The sequence below is a fragment of the Cuculus canorus genome, chromosome 1 (assembly GCF_017976375.1).
Source record: "Cuculus canorus isolate bCucCan1 chromosome 1, bCucCan1.pri, whole genome shotgun sequence".
In the NCBI taxonomy this organism is placed as follows: domain Eukaryota; kingdom Metazoa; phylum Chordata; class Aves; order Cuculiformes; family Cuculidae; genus Cuculus; species Cuculus canorus.
The window spans coordinates 125,989,529-126,005,344 of record NC_071401.1 but is presented as its reverse complement, the minus strand read 5'-3'; the positions used below and the strand labels follow the sequence as shown (position 1 = coordinate 126,005,344).

At 41.8% G+C, this 15,816-nt stretch overlaps 1 protein-coding gene across 1 annotated transcript in view; it reads right to left on the bottom strand.

Moving 5' to 3' along the window:
- Positions 1-15,816, bottom strand: part of EPHA1 (EPH receptor A1) — a 33,905-nt gene that overhangs the window by 14,825 nt on the left and 3,264 nt on the right. Inside the window, exons 2-4 of the mRNA XM_009566678.2 lie at positions 15,594-15,661; positions 3,512-3,787; positions 1,482-1,872 (exon numbers count right to left, since the gene is read on the bottom strand). Of these exons, the coding sequence (XP_009564973.2) occupies positions 1,482-1,872; positions 3,512-3,787; positions 15,594-15,661 (735 nt within the window). The remainder of the gene's footprint in view (positions 1-1,481; positions 1,873-3,511; positions 3,788-15,593; positions 15,662-15,816) is intronic.

The window sequence follows — 15,816 nt, the reverse complement described above, 5'->3', positions numbered from 1 at the left end:
AATTCACCGAGAGGCTGAGGGAAGGAGTTCACCTCTGGCTTTCTGTTGCCTCCTGTCCTGGAACAGAGGTCAGGTTCTCCTCCCTGGGATATGAGGCAAGGGTTCAACTTTCCTTTTTTTTCCGGTTCCTGATTAAGGCAAAGAACCAGAGCACACTGCCAGAAGGTCTTCCTCTACCCTGTCCACCTTTACATATTTATAGAAAAATTCCTTCTGTCTTCTGAGGACAAAGTAGAAGCTGTGACCTTAGTCTTTATCCTGACCTGGATTGTGCCCAGTCCTTTGCACAATGTCACATCTTCTCCATTGAGGGGGAGGACACCAAGCTATCCCACAGCAGGCTACTTACATTCACCTTCTAATCGAATCCTTCAATAAGACACTGCTTTGGACACAAAGTACCTCTCCCTACCCCTTCTGGGTTCTCCCCTCTTCTCTTCCTCTCCTGGGAGACCTTCCCAGCCACTACTGATCCTACAGAAGACACTTCTGGCTGCAGCTGTACTGGTAGAAAGAGATAAAAGCACAGATGTAGAATGAACCTGTGCCGTGATAGCAGTCAGGACTTGTCCAGACATGACAGCTTCCCTGCCCCTTCCCAGGAGAGTTCTCTCAAGAGGGCGGGGAGAGCTCTGTAGCACCTAAGTGGAAAAACTGGCTGGGCTGTACAAGGAGAGGGGATTGCTGGAGGAGGGCTAGGATCTTGTGCTTCAACCTTTACCAGCTCCCCAAGCAAAATGAGCAGCGAGGATTCAGAGGCACCAGATCCAGAAGCAGAGCAAAGGCATAACAAAGCAGAGAGACGGGGCACCCACTCACCCTGAGAGTACTGCATGGAGTCCTTTTTCTACATGCCTTAGCTATGTACAATATGGCTCTGACAACAACAGCAGAGATGTGCTTTTACCCCCATCTGCAGTAATGCATATCCCCCAAAGCATGACACATCTTCTCCCCTGACAAACACAGAAAGTTGCTTTACAAAGTTTCCCATGGCAGAAGAGCCATCCCAGTCCAAGCAGAACGGGACACAGAGGAGAGAAGCTTGCCCTCTCTGGGTCTCAGCTTTCTAGTCATGGGACGAATGCACCGTTCAATGTATCTGACCCATCAGCCCTGAGAGAACAAGGCTGCCATTTAAGGGTTCGGAACCAGTTGTTGAGTGAGTCAGTGTCAAATCACACAGTTACGGCTCGCATAAACTAGCTCTGGAGCTGATGACTCCTGGATGAAGCCCAAGAGGGAGTGGAGAGGTGTGTGCTGGTCTTACACCTGACACACGAGAAAAATCACAACTGAAAAAGAGAAGCTAAAGAGTGGAGGTAAGATATAGGATGTGCCTGGCAGGCACAGAGGGCAGGCATGAGAGAGGTAGACCACACTAACTCCCCTGATCCTACTTCATGCTTACAGATGCTCTGATCTCTAGTTTCCTGGAACCTCTCCCATGGCCTACAGCCAGTGTCTGTCTGCATACTCACCTACGCAGCTCCCATCGACTTCCTCAAATCCAACAGCACAAAGGCATTGGCCCATGGGTACCAGCCACTCCCCATCAGTGCTGCAGTGCATCCTAGGAGGAGAGCCCATTTCCTCAGCTGCATATTCCACGCAGACCCCGGGCACTTCTGTCAGCCCTTCTGAACCTGCCAGTGTCTCTGGAAAACGGGCTAGGCCACGCACTGCCTCCGGGCAAGTCTTGTAATACACTCGGACAGACACCATCGCTACACAAGCCCCAGAGTTCTGGAAAGCCAAGTAGAAGCCTCGGCGAGTCAGCTTGCTGATGGCACACACTTCTGTGTTGAGCTGCATGGTGCCTGACTCAATGTCTCTGCTTGTGAAACTTCGATCTGCTGCCACAGTGTTGAGCTAAGGAAAAGAGAAAAAGACAACAGGTTTAATATCTGAGCAGGCAGCAGCTGAGATACCCACGTCTCTCAAACTTCTTCTGCACTAAGAACTTTTAGAGGCTATATGGTCCACCACTTTGAATGCCAGTGCACTGCATGCTTTCTTTGCTTGTGGAAGAGGTATTAACAATGGAGCCCGATTCCTTTCTTGCCTCCATTCCTTTGATCACCTCCTTTCAATTCCTTTCTAGTCATTCACTGGTCTTACACAGGACCCTGTGTTCTGGGTCTGTGATCTCAGAAGTCTTTAGGAACTGCCCCTAAAGGACCTACTCTCTCTTCTGTGACATTTATTTGCAAATGCTATGCAGCAAAATCAGAACATCACTTAAACTTGTGTTTTTCAATTGACCAGTGAATTACAGCCACCTGTTTCTAGGCTGTACTTGATGCAGATCAGATCATCTACAGCAAAGTGCTTCTCGTGCACTGCTCAACATATTTCAGCCCCATAGATACTTTGGTGAAAAATGCTCCCATGCTCTTACAGTCCCACTGCCTCAGCCAACAAAGGACAAGAGCGAGTGAGAGATGCTTTCAATACTTGGGCAAACAGGAAAGGCCTCCGTGACATCATGCAATGTGGAAGAGGTAGACTGCAGGTGGGGTGGCCCTTCTTCTCAGACAGCCTGATGGTGGGGTGGCCTTTCTTCCTGGAAAGAGAGACTGACCACTGCAGGCCTCTCCCCATTACATGACACAACCCACTCTGTGCAGCTGGATGGCAGGTTAAAGGATCACCAGCTTCAGCTGGCAGTGGGATTGTAAGTCATGTTTAGGGAAGTATCATGCAAATTCACCCAGTAGGTCCCAGCTGCAGGGGCAGTGAAGGAGCACCAGAGAGGGAAGGGAATCTGTTATCAGAGTCCTGCTCTGCCTGTGGTGACCTTGACCATTCTTTGTTTTCGTTACATGCCATGTAAAATGCAGAGGAAAGGCAGTCAAATAATTTAGGTCTGTGGCTTCTTTTAGGACAGAACTGGGTTACAGAAGTTCTCTACAAAAAAGCTGAGGTTCCCTGTTCTACAGTTCAAATGTTTCCATGGCAAGAGGGCACTATGCTGGGGGAAACAGCAGTGCTAAATACTTTCACGTAAGGGAGATTTTCATTGTAGAAAAACATTACCTCTAGGGTTTTTTTTTTAAAAAAAGACCCTCTATCTTGTAACAATCAGAATAAATGATCACAAATTAATTCTGTTATTCACTTCGTCTAATCTTGATTTGTTACCTAAGGCAAGTCCAATTCCTTTAGTCTCTGCTTTACCATTTCTAAAAATTGGTGTAACCATCCAGCACTGTTATAACTCTTTTGACTCCTTACTTAGATGGCGTCCAGTTAAAGTGTTTATGCAGAATGGAGGCCTGGTCTCATTTGAAAACTCCCATGCCTCCTGTGGCAAAGACTGCTCTAAGAATCACAGGGGGCACTGGGGACAAAGTTTATTCTGAGGATAATGCTTACTACCCATGCCTTTCCCCAGATGCTGGTTCTCCTGGCCTCCCCTAGCCAACAAGACACACCTAGTTTAACCTGAAAGATCTGACTAGTTTAAGCCGAAAGATATGAGTCAGTCTTCACCCTCAGCACTACAGACCTTGATGAACAGTGGGCGGCGGAACTGGATCCCGACATCTTGTTCAGACTCCATGTAATAGAGATTGAAGGTTTCTTTGCAGGTCACCACTTCACCTTTGAAGCTCTTGCAGTCCCTCACAGTAAATTTTAGCTCCACATAAACACGGGAAGCTGCCTCACCCCGATAAATCCAGTTGGTACGAAGCCAGTGATCAGTGTCACCCTCGGAAAGCACACTGCAGTCCTGGTACATATAGACTGGGGTACCATTTATCATCTGCTGCACTTCACTCCACTGCTCCCAGGGTAGAAGAAAACATATATTGTTAGACAGATGCGAGAAACAAGTTTTGCTTCAAATATGACAAAATCTAGCCTAAAAGATCCATTCCCATGTAGCATTCAGGGATCAAAGCATGACTAAAAAGTAAGATTTCTGACACTGAACAAAAGCTGCATCTGGTCTAGAGCCACATACCTGCCTAAACTCTTTACACAGGGAGCAAAGAGGATTCTGTAATTGGGATCCGACTTACACCAAATTGAAGGGAAACACTGTGCATGGACCCTTGCACATCCTCTTCATCCTACCTTGGTTCCAGTTTATTTTTTTCATATGCTACCTTATCTTAGATTGAGAACCACTCCCACGTATTTGCCACTTTTGTCTGCTACCGGTTAAACTCAAAATGAACCGTAGAACATATCAGATCAGGACTATTATCTGACCCTGGAAATAATGCACGGTACTTTGGAGTAAGAGAAGAGATGGCCCGACACAATAGGAAAGTCAGTTGCAGAAGGACTGTGCTAAAGCAGGCGCTTATTAATTTGGAGTTCACACTTCTTTAAATGTGATATTTTGCAAACTCTAATTTAACTGTTAAAACTCAGTTTATTTTTCTGACTTCATACGAGGTTCTGCTTCTTCCCCTGACAAATAATGGCTGAGAGGAGAACACTGGCTCAGCTAGTTATATGATCTCTCTGATAATATTTGTATGAATCCAATAGGATTTGATACATATTTTAACAAACACTTTTGCTGAATTTTATGTGGTCCTAGTTTTGTTTCCTCGCCACAGGTCAGACACGAAAATTCACTTTTGAGTCATCACACACAAGAATTGAAAACTTGGAAAGTAAAGGTTTGTCCACAGGGAAAATGACTTAGATCTTTTTCTCCCCATGCTACAACTGCATTTCTCATTATGCTTTAAATGTTTATTCAAATTAAATTGAAACAAGTGCCCACACAGATACTGGCACAAGATTAAGCATCTTGGGTTTAAATCACACCCCGGGTTAAGATGCACTTTAAACAAGACCTCAGTGTCTATATTATGAAAGGTTCGTCATGTTGCATGGGCCAAGCATGAGATTCACACGTGTCCCCACAGCACAACCCTGCAGCCTCTCTCCTTGGTTCCAACCTCACAAACCAGGCCACTCTGCTAGTGGAATAAAAGAGATGGAGCCTGAGAGTGCCAAAGGAGGTTCTGCTTTTATGCCGTGACTTAGAGTACGCCTCCTATATAGCCCTACTCAGAAAACTTTCAGAGTGCTTTCTCCAAGCCAGCAAATCCTAATGACAGCACAAGCTCCTACCTGGCTGATTTCAGCCCTTATGATAGCACAAGCTCCTATCTGGCTGATTTCAGCCATTTACCTAAATACATACTAACAGTCCCCTCCCAGGAAGTTCAGGGGATGCTATCTGTGTCCCTTCTTGTTTCCTTTTTCTCCATGTAATTAATCTCCACTGTTACCCCACCCTCTTAATCTGATCCAGCTGGCATAACCTGCACCCCACAGGATTTACACTTATTTTGCTCGGTGGAGGTCAAAGGTCTGTCTTACCATAGCAAGAGAGAGAAACAGACTGATCAATCTAAATTGATCAACCACAAGAGGCATTCACTTAATCACCCCTTGCACTATTTCTCTGAAAAGCTTCTGGAAAATGCTACAGAACTGAATTTACAGCACATCCTGTAAAGAAAAGAAGTTAGGAAGGAGAATAAGAGCAAAGTAGCTTTCATAATAAATCACCGATGTTAGGACTGGCTTTTAGAAGCATTTTTCCATGGGTGTCTGCCTCCACTAAGCTGATGGGAAATGCATAATTGCATTTGAAGGCTGAGAGTTTGACAAGTTTCCGTTAGTGGCTTATCAGAATTGTTGAATGGTTTAGATTGGAAGGGACTATGAAAGTCATCTAGTCCAACCTCCCTGCAGTAAACAGGGACATCTTCAACTTGATCAGGTTGCTCAGAGCCCCATCCAACCTGACATTGAATGTTTCCGGAGATAAGGCAATGACACAGACAACCGTCAGCAGAAGGTGATTCTTCCATTTCTTACCAAAAGACATAAGCTGTGGTGATGCATGTCCTGAATATACCGTTTTCAAAACACAGGACCAAAATTTCATTTCCAATAGTGACAACTAGCAGGGAAAAAAAGTGCTTTAAACTCTACAGCTGAGAAAAAAAAACAACTGCTAGCTCCTGTGTTTGTTAGCTCATCTCAGCCCAGCTTCTTCCAGACTGAGTTCTTCAGGGCAAAGATGCCATTACACAGTTTCATATGCATTGTGGTGCAAAAAAAATAAGCAAGTCAAACTTGGTTTTTCTAGACTCTACTGCTGATGGGTAAAGGAAGTAAAAAGATTGTATTATTTATGCTAACAATACAAAACTATTGTTAAATATGCTTGTGACTTCTTTTCATTATTCAGTGAAGCTTTTAAATTCAAAGTAGTAGAGGAGAACTGTTACATCCAACATTTAATGAGAGGGTGATGAGTCCAGAAGTTGCTAGGCAACTGTCTCACTTCCTCAAAGAATCTGCTGCAAAATCAAAATATATGCCCCTGATTTTTAATGTAATGTTCTTAATGAAGATGTGTGGTAAAGTCTGGCTCAATCAATATGAATTACTTGACTCTCCAGTTTGTCTACCAATGACATTGAATCAACCTCCTATGATAATAGAACTTTCTAGCCATTTCATTGCAGACGCTGTACCCTTACTCCACTCATCAGTTTTGCCATAGCATAGGAAACCTCTAGAAGTGGGGGACAGTGGGAGTCAGACCCTCATTTTATCAGTGAGTGGACTGTGGTTTTAGGACACTACAGAAAACTTGGTCATGAGAGATTGAGAATCACAAAAAGACGTAGTTTGGAAAGGACCCTTGGAGAATGGCTAGTCCAATTCCCTGCTCCAATCAAGGTGAAGAGTTCTTAAACTCTTTAAATTTTCTTCTTTAAAACTCCTTTTAATCTTATTTAAATTGAAACTGGGTTTTATGTTTATAATTAAACTGTCTTTAAACTAGTCTTTAAATTTTTAAAACCATTTAAAATTTTTAAAAAGTTGCTAAGAAATCAAAAGCCAATGCATTCAGGAGATGGCCATAAATTAATAGCTTGGCTTTATAAAAAGTTTTAAAATGTCACCATTTGACAACAAAAGGGTGTTCTGTACTTCTCAGGAACTCATATATTAACACAGGCACTTAGTTCCAGAGAGTTGTTCTTTAAATTCCTGGTCTGGTGGTACAGAGCAAAATAATTCCAGCACAGGAATTAAGGTTGAAGTGAAGGAGAACTTCAACCTCGGAACATTGCAAGTTCAGCAAAAAGGAAGGCAACTTTCCTCCCATTGCTAGGTTGGGTTCAGTATAAAGAAAGCAGTGGCAGAGCTGAGCTGTCTTTATGAAGGCATTCCAGGATGACTTGCAGGAAGGGTACTAGTAGATATTTGTAGTAAACAGTATTGGTTTGGTCTGCTTTGTGAGTAAACATCTAAAGATAGGATAAGGTCTGTGCCTTTTAATATCTGCCTTAGTCAATTCTGAATTGATCATCCAGTTTGAAGCTCTGACGCCTAAGGAAGGCTTACTCAGCTTTTTCTATAAATGAGCCTTCCTTAGGTTAGGTCGGCACCAAGGAGCCTAACTAGGACAACCTGTGATTCCATCTGAGGGCTACTATTCCTAGGATCTGCCACAAGGTATAAGATGGAGAGAAACTGAGACAGTTCATACACCTTCTTGGAGTCTCAAGCTCTGCAGACGTTAAAGTGGTCGCTTTTAGTTTTAGTCTTTTTTCCATGGAAATAAAACAAACCCAGGCCAATCTTTTTATAATGACAAATACCAAATCCATGCTTGCTAATAAAGAGGTAGGCTAACAGTGACAGAAGCAGCAAACTGTGACAGTATTTCAAATCCTTAGGCTCAGACTACAGTCAAAAGAACATGTGGCTTGCAACAGTAGTGCTGTCTCCACCTCCAGCTTGCCAGGGGTTTATTCTGTCTCATTTCAGAGAAAAGCCTTCATGCTGTGACCTACATTTAATTCGCCTTTGCATTAGCTTAGCACAATGGCTTCCAACCTGTGGCCTGCAGACCCTTGGGAAAAGACACAGTGGTACTTCTAAGAGACTTACAGACCAACAAGGCAAACATCTTGACAGTAGGCTTAAAGTTTCTCAACTAAGATGCATGTTTCCACTGGCAAAGACAGGAATTCATATACTGAAGATGACTAACCTGCTTAACTTCGGGTTAGAATTCTGCACTAAGGGGAAAAGACCATTTTGAGTTCATACAGCCAGGTACAGTGTACCTGTGCTTTGAAAATGCATCTCTATCCCACCTAATTTGCAACAGAATTCGGAGTGCTATTTAAACCCATGAAACCTCTTCCTGAAGAAAAAACACAGGCCCCAAAACCAGCTATCTTTTTCAGCAACAACACATCACTGGTGTCCCAAGCCTGAAGCCACCTAGCAGAACACACACTGCTGAATGGTTTTTATTTCCTTCTCCTGGCAGCAATTTTGCCTATGCAGTCTCTGACTTTCGTATAGTAGCATTTGCATGCTACTGTGACCAAAAAAAACCTGTCCTGCAATAGATTCAGAGTTGGAGACAGTTGTACATTGCAGGTTCAGCTGTACTACATTCTTAGAGCAGTGCCTTGGAGGAAAGATATCTTGCTGATGCTTGCCATGATATGATGAACAGCTTCTCTTCAGCTAAAATACATCTAACAAAAATCTGTCAGTAGGTAAATCTAGACGAGCCAAAATAGCAGCACCAGAGTGGTGTTTTGACAATATTCCAGAATGAAGGCTCTGTGATCCTTCACTGAAAGTTTCTTAATACTCGTGAGCACTTTCACTGGTGCGGAAGACTCAGCGATATGGTGTTAAATGACGATGACAAAAGAAGCGTGGTGACATCTAGACACTTAACTTCATGAGTCCTATAACTTTAGATCTGAGAATAGCAAAGAGGCTGCTTTTATTTCTTTGATCTTTTGGCAATGGTCAAGGAAGTTGTATTTCATCACATCATCATGGAATCTTTGACACAAATGAACACTGAAGTGATGTTTACTTGTCTACAGTATCTTTCTATATTTTTTCTCCGCAATGATCCACTGATTATTTTCAGGGAGGAACAACTGCATTATGTAATGACTTATCCTTTAGGACATTAGTACATAGGTCTCCATCTCACCCATGTCCTTCCAATTTAACTTGTACTCAGGTTCTTATGGGAAGATAAGGTGCTAATGTAAACCACAGAGCTCCAGCACACTGGCTCTGATAAACAGGTTCTGTAATCAGATTCTACTGTCTGCTCACTCTCTGAACTGTCTGGCAACATTAAGGTCTTGCACGACAACAGTTCTATCACAATAGATGCTACTAGGTGATACTCTAGTCCAGCATTTCACCGTGGCATTTTGGAATGCTTGTTCTGTATATGCCTATTTTGCTAACACTCACTATCAGTATCAATAACTACAAAAAGGACAAGAGTGGAAAATCAGATGGTGCATCTTAGAAGTTTGGCTTACATGGCTAAAGTCTTATTACCAATAAAGCAAATGTTAGCTCTAGTGTCATTTTTGCACTACACTGTACGTTGCATAAGATCCATTATAGTTGGAAGTGATTATGTATTTTCAAGGCAGAGGGCTTTGTATGGTGTGAGTTATGGTTTTGTATGGTGTGTCAAGTATACTTCCAATATTTACAGAGAACCTGGGAAATGAGTCATGGCAATGGGCAATACTTGCTCTGTTTGCATAGGTCCCTTTTAAAGATGAGCAACAGATCAGGTGAAATCCCACACAGGGACGGGGTAATTGTGTCTTTTCTTTGAGATGATCTAACTTAACTGGAGAAAAGAATCTTCAAGAGATGGAAGCATTAAAGTCACAGTGAGGAGCTGGCAGGGTCCTAGTCAAGCATAGAGAAACCAGGAACCAGGCCTTAGAAGCGATGGAAATAACCTTCAAAGAAATCAGAGGGAATGGGCACATTTTTCAGCAACTCTGCATCCAAGATGTTAAGAATCACTCTTCAAAGCATACGTCCATCCAGCAAATACACAGCAGGCAATGGAAGATATAAAGCCTTTCCTTCATAACCTGCTTGCCTGCAAACTCACCAGTATTTTTGTTGGCATTATAATAAAAGTTATTTTATTTTTTATTTTAAATAGCCTGTTAGTGTTCTTAGAGGACCATGCTATAGGCAGACTTATCTCAAAGCTCCTGCTGACTTGTGATGCTTTTGTGTTGACACGAGGAAGTTCACTGAACCTTGTTCTCTCTCATTCAACTGCTATAAAATCAGCTTCCTGAAGCTGCTAAGCAACAGTGCTGTCATCACTATAGTGCCTGAGTAGCTGTGGTGATGCATATCATGCTTACACAGCATTTTCACTTTGGCTCAGTTGTTTCTGCCCTTCTGGTCACAACACTGACTGCACTACTTGAGATTGCTACTTGGGTCTGTGGCACTGACTTCATCCTCTGTTGGTGGCTCATATAATCTGGCCTTTGATACAGTTATTAATTTGCACTTTACTCCTCTCGTGTCACTTTTTTTTTTTTTTTAGTCCCTCCTCTTACCCTTCTGAGTAAAGATATCTGGATTTGCCTAACTTTTTTCCTTCTCTCCCAAATCCACACAAAATTTTCATTTAACAGAATACCATCAACAAGTATCTAGTCTCCATTGATTCATATAGCAGCAGCAGCAGGGCATGTCAGGATATGACCCTGAAGCCAGAGCTCTTCATGTTTCCAGTTTGTTGTTGACTTTACTAGGCATTTGTCCCTAATATCTATACAGATCCTGTTCACTTGGAAGATCTAATCCCTGTGCCTGATACTTAATCTTGAAATATTGCTACTCTAGTCCAGATTCAGAGGTGATGAAACACCTTTGTGTTAGATGTTGAAGGACATGCGTTGTCAACCGTTGTGGGAAGAGATGCATGTAACAACATTTCTAATGATTATTTTTCACACCACCTGCAGACTCTATAAAAAGCAGACTGACTGAGATTCATTCCAGGTAAGCCTATCTGAGTTAGATAGCAAGTTCTGATTAAGTGAACTGCCTAGGTTCAACGAAATAGGAGTGCTGTGCTGAAATCACTTGCAGGTTGAGGGCTGTGTAACCCACTATGGTATTCCTTTCATGACCAGGCCTATATGAGCAGAAGTGGTGGAACCCAAAACCAGCTATTAGCTGTTATTGATGTTTGAGGCCTCTTGGTCTGGTGGAACACAACTTCACCCTGCTAGAACCTGAAGGCATATGAACATTATCATCTGCTCTGTGATATAAAAGTTGCTGACAGAACAGAGGTACTTGATCTAGTCTATTACCTAAAGAATATAACTGAGCAGCGTAGAATTTGTACTATGCCCGAGATTTACTAGGAAAATAATAGCATTAAAAAAAAATCTGAGCACTGGCTTACTCATATTGCATTCACACAGCTTTGGCAGCTGCTATGTTCATAATCAGATCTCCGGTGAAACAGAGGGTGCAGAACTGCACAAGAATAACATCATTTCCAAAGTTTCTCAAAGGAGTTTTTGGAGCCGCAATAGCTGCAGTTAGTGGCTATTTATGAATAGCCTCTGGGATACATTAGGTCACCTGAGATTAAATGCACATCCTTAGTCCTATGTGAAGGTAGACTTTGGAAGAGTGGAGCAGATCAGGTGCCATACACACTGGGAGATGTGGTAGAAAGTTTGAAACTGATAGCAACACTTTGAAGTATGTGTGGAAGCAAGTAAGAATTTGGAATAGGCGGAAAAATTGTCCTCCACCTTACTGTGCATAGGAGACTCAGAACAATGGCAGCCCAGAAAGGAGACTAAGAAAATCACCCAGAAACTCTAATAGCACTATGATCCATGCAGGAATATCATTTGGGAAAAATAAGCTCCATATGCCAGCTACCACTTGAGAACTAAGCACTGCTGAGCCTGCAATATGTAATAAATATAACACAGTTTTGCAGTTAGTGGCAGCAGCACAGTTGGTGTGATTTCTGAAATAACAGATATTGAATTTAAAAACAAAGTTACTGTGGAAAAGGACTCTTTTACAAGCAAGGACAACTGTAGAACTGGTGAAAGCATGCCTCTCAAGAAAACATACTAGCTAAAAAAAATAGCGTGTGTTTAATTTACAATCCATTCAACAGCACAGAGACAGAGTCATATTGAGAGGCCCAGCATGCAGCATCCTGCAGTACAAATGTCTAGGAACTTGGAGTAGTCACATATACTCATGAAAGTATGACTGAATTATGCTAGTTCTATTCACATACACAAAAAGGGCATTGGAAATAGTGGACAAAAGGAAAATTTCATGATAGGGCTACAAGCTGGGGGTGAAATAATCATAGCAACTAAGATAAATATTGAATTGTCTAATGCATTTTCTCACAGGCCTGCATAAACTGATACAGAAAATCCCTAGGAATAGATATTTACGGAGTTCAAAACATTAGATCAGCTAGAACTGGTAGGACGTTCTGTTCCTGGGCTAGAAATGCAAGCTCAGAATGTTAACGAACAAACAGTGCAAAACTATCATGTAAAACCAAAGATTTAGGTGGGAAGAGACCTTCAAGTCACTAATCCAGTCCCCTACTCAAGGCAAGGATAACTCCAAAGCTTTTGGGTTGCCCTGTGCCTTGCCTATTAAAAACACAATGCAAAAGGATACCATGACTCCTTATCACCAGCTGTTCAAAGTTGATGTAATTATACTTGAAAGCAAAATAGATATAAATAACTTTTTATACTGTTATTTTACAATCTATCAAAAAACAATGCCAGTATGCCCGGTAACTGCATTTGTTTATGATAGGATTTGAGAAGTTCTTCTTGGGCAGTGATTTTTTAAATCAGTTCAAGTAGCCAAGCTGTTAGTGCAGCGTAGAGAACCTTAAAAAAACCATCAGAACAAGTAAATTCTGGACTCCTGACACCTTCAAAGTGATAATTAATAGTTTTTTAACATATTTTTAAAGATGGGCACCTACCACTATGACTGTAATACACCCCCCATGCCCAACTGGTATTGCTGTTTCAACACTTCAAAGATAAAAAATGTATCAGGAAGTTTGTTAGATGATGTAGGGGTGGGAGCAGTAAGGTAGATAAGAAAATGATTATAGGAACTAGTCTGCTTTTTTAAGGGCCTAGTTTCCAACAGCAGCCTAAAATGAATGAAACCCTTTCTGAACAGTTACTACAAAGCAAGCTAGTGCAAACCTGTTAGCAAACAAACTTCTGCAGACAACTTACTTAACGTACAGAAACTTTCACTTAGAGACTACCTTTAAGCTTAGGCAAGATTCCTCTGCCAGTTAATATATTCTAGACATCCAGAAGAAAGACCCATCCCATTCAAAACTAACTAGTATACAGCTCAGTGGTTTAGGCTGAGCATATGTTAACAGAACCATTGTCTATACTGGCTACAGACCAAGTCTGACCATAAAATTATCAGATGTGGCAAGCCACTTCGTCCATTGTCAATGGCTAAAAGCGAGGAGAAAAAGGTGTAATGCTACCTCTACAGAACTATCCAATATCATCTGAGCTATGCCTCGGAGACCTTGTCTATATAAAGCATGAAAATTCCTCACAGCAAATTCCTCCTTTGTGTGATAAGCATATTGACACAAACCCAACTCATAGATAGGGGTTCTCTGGCATCTGAAGTTAGGTACAAGTAGCATTGTTACATGAAATATACCCTTGAACTCTGTATGCAATACAACTCAGACATTTTCAGCCTCTTACTAATAAAGCTAGTCAGACTATTCAGTATTAATATTAGCTCTTTTGTGTCAAAAAAATAAAATGTTCTAAATTAATCTCAGTTCTCTTTTGAATATATTCTTCAGTTTGGAAGAGCAGTTTCAGAAACAGTTGTTCAGCATTCTGATTCCAAAAGAATTGCCCATTGTTTCCTTTTTGCTTGTGGCAATTTGTCAGCCTTCTACCTAACAGCTACTGGGAAGTGATGTAATTAGGCAAATCCCTGCAAAAGAGTTGCTTATAAGAAGTCAATTAATCTGTTCTTCACCCTCTGTTGGTATACCAGTTACCTGTATCCTGACCTATTAGTTTAGATTACTTTCAGCCCATGTTTTCCATCATCCCCTACAATTCCCAGTTACAACCACTATATTTTAAATACACATATTTTAAAAAGCAGATGCAGCACAAACAGAAGCATGCCAACTCCTAGCACTGCTGTCAGTCTGCTGTGCAAAAATCAGATGTTCTGTAACAAAGGTTTTGTCTTCTTTCTGTTAGATTATTTTTAAAATGCACTTTTCAGTGGTTTTTTTTTTCCAATCTCTTCAAGAGTCAGACTTCATCCTGAACATGCCTGGAGCCTAGTATTGGGTTAAAACTACCACACAGACAGTTGATGGGGACAACAAAGGGAACAATGGGCAAAACATGATCTACATGTGTGTCTCACTGGGTACCTGTTTTGAGTAGGGTATGATAATAATAACTGAAATAGTTGTACAAATGAAACAAATGTAGTTATGCCAGTATAGGAGAACCTCACAGTCTGGTTTTAGTTCACCCAGCAAGACTGCCAGGAGTAGGAGGCTGGGCTGAATTTAAACCAGCCACAGCACATTGCAGAGGAAGGTTATGAAAATGAGTTAAGAACAGGCTGAACTCAGGTCTACTTTATAAGCAGCAAAGGTAAAACTCTTTCTCCATAGGAGAGCTCGGTGCTTTCTAGAAATACAAGAGCATGGGTAAGGAACTGGAACTACGTGTTAACATATGTCCTTCTAACTACTGCAGCATAATCCCTGAATTCCTTTTTCTTTGTGCCTTCCTTCCACCACTCCCACAGTCCTGCTGTTACAAAGGAAATCTTCCATAAAGTAGATTGTGATGCTAGAGGGACTGCTCAACTGTACTTTACACAAAATAAGTATACTTGTACAAAAATCGCTGAGTGCTCAGCTGTCTTGTTGGGTCCAATTTTGTAGTATTTTCAGGAATATAATAGATTTGAAGCACTTCCATCAACTGAATTTTACAGTCTTGAAACAAAGGGAAATGCCCTTGTCACTATCAGCTGTGTGGGCCAAACACAGCAGTAGGGCTGGGTGTAAAGTTCTAAAACCTTGCAGCCCACCCAGGTCAGATTGCTGCCTCATGAATTAACAGTTATTTCTTCAGTCAGCTCCTGATAAAAAAATTTCTTACTGAATTATTCAGTTAGTACTCAAGAGGAAAAAAGACAGAGAAAACTTAGACAAAGATTCTACATTCTTGAGAGACTTGGAGACAGAAATACTTCTAGTGTGGCTATTTAACCAGGAAAGGAGACATGAGATGTATTCACAACATGTTAGAATGAAACTTGGGTGATTTGATTTTTTCGTTTCTCTTCATTCTGTTTTATTACTTCATGGAAACGGTGTCTTTCAAGGACATGTTTAATCCCTGAATGCTACTGGAAGTCAATAGGCAACAGAAGACCTACTGGAAGTAAATGAGGCATCAATCCTCAAACAGCTGGATAGTGGTTGAGGCTGCAGAGGTGAAGGAGCTGCAAGGGAGAGAGACTTAGAAAGCATACAATGTCCAGTAGAGGGTGGAGCTGCAGAAAAAGCCTAATTCTGGAATGCAGGGTGAAATTTCAACTTGGATTATGTTTCTCCACCATGTAGTACTCCTGATGCTTTGCTTTGCTTGAATGTGTGTACTCACCCCTACTTCTGGAGGGTCTGGAAGCCAGCCCAGTTCACCCTGCGCAGTGCTTGTATCGAGTAGATCCACTGAAAACCAGAAAAGGGGGGACACATCAGTGACCCAACTCATATGGCCCATTGTCACAGACGCAAAGCACTTCTCTCAGCCTCACGCCCTCTGTGATCTTTTGCCTTCAAAAAGTATGGCTAGAGGAAGGATGGTAACAGGACAGTGCAGCTAG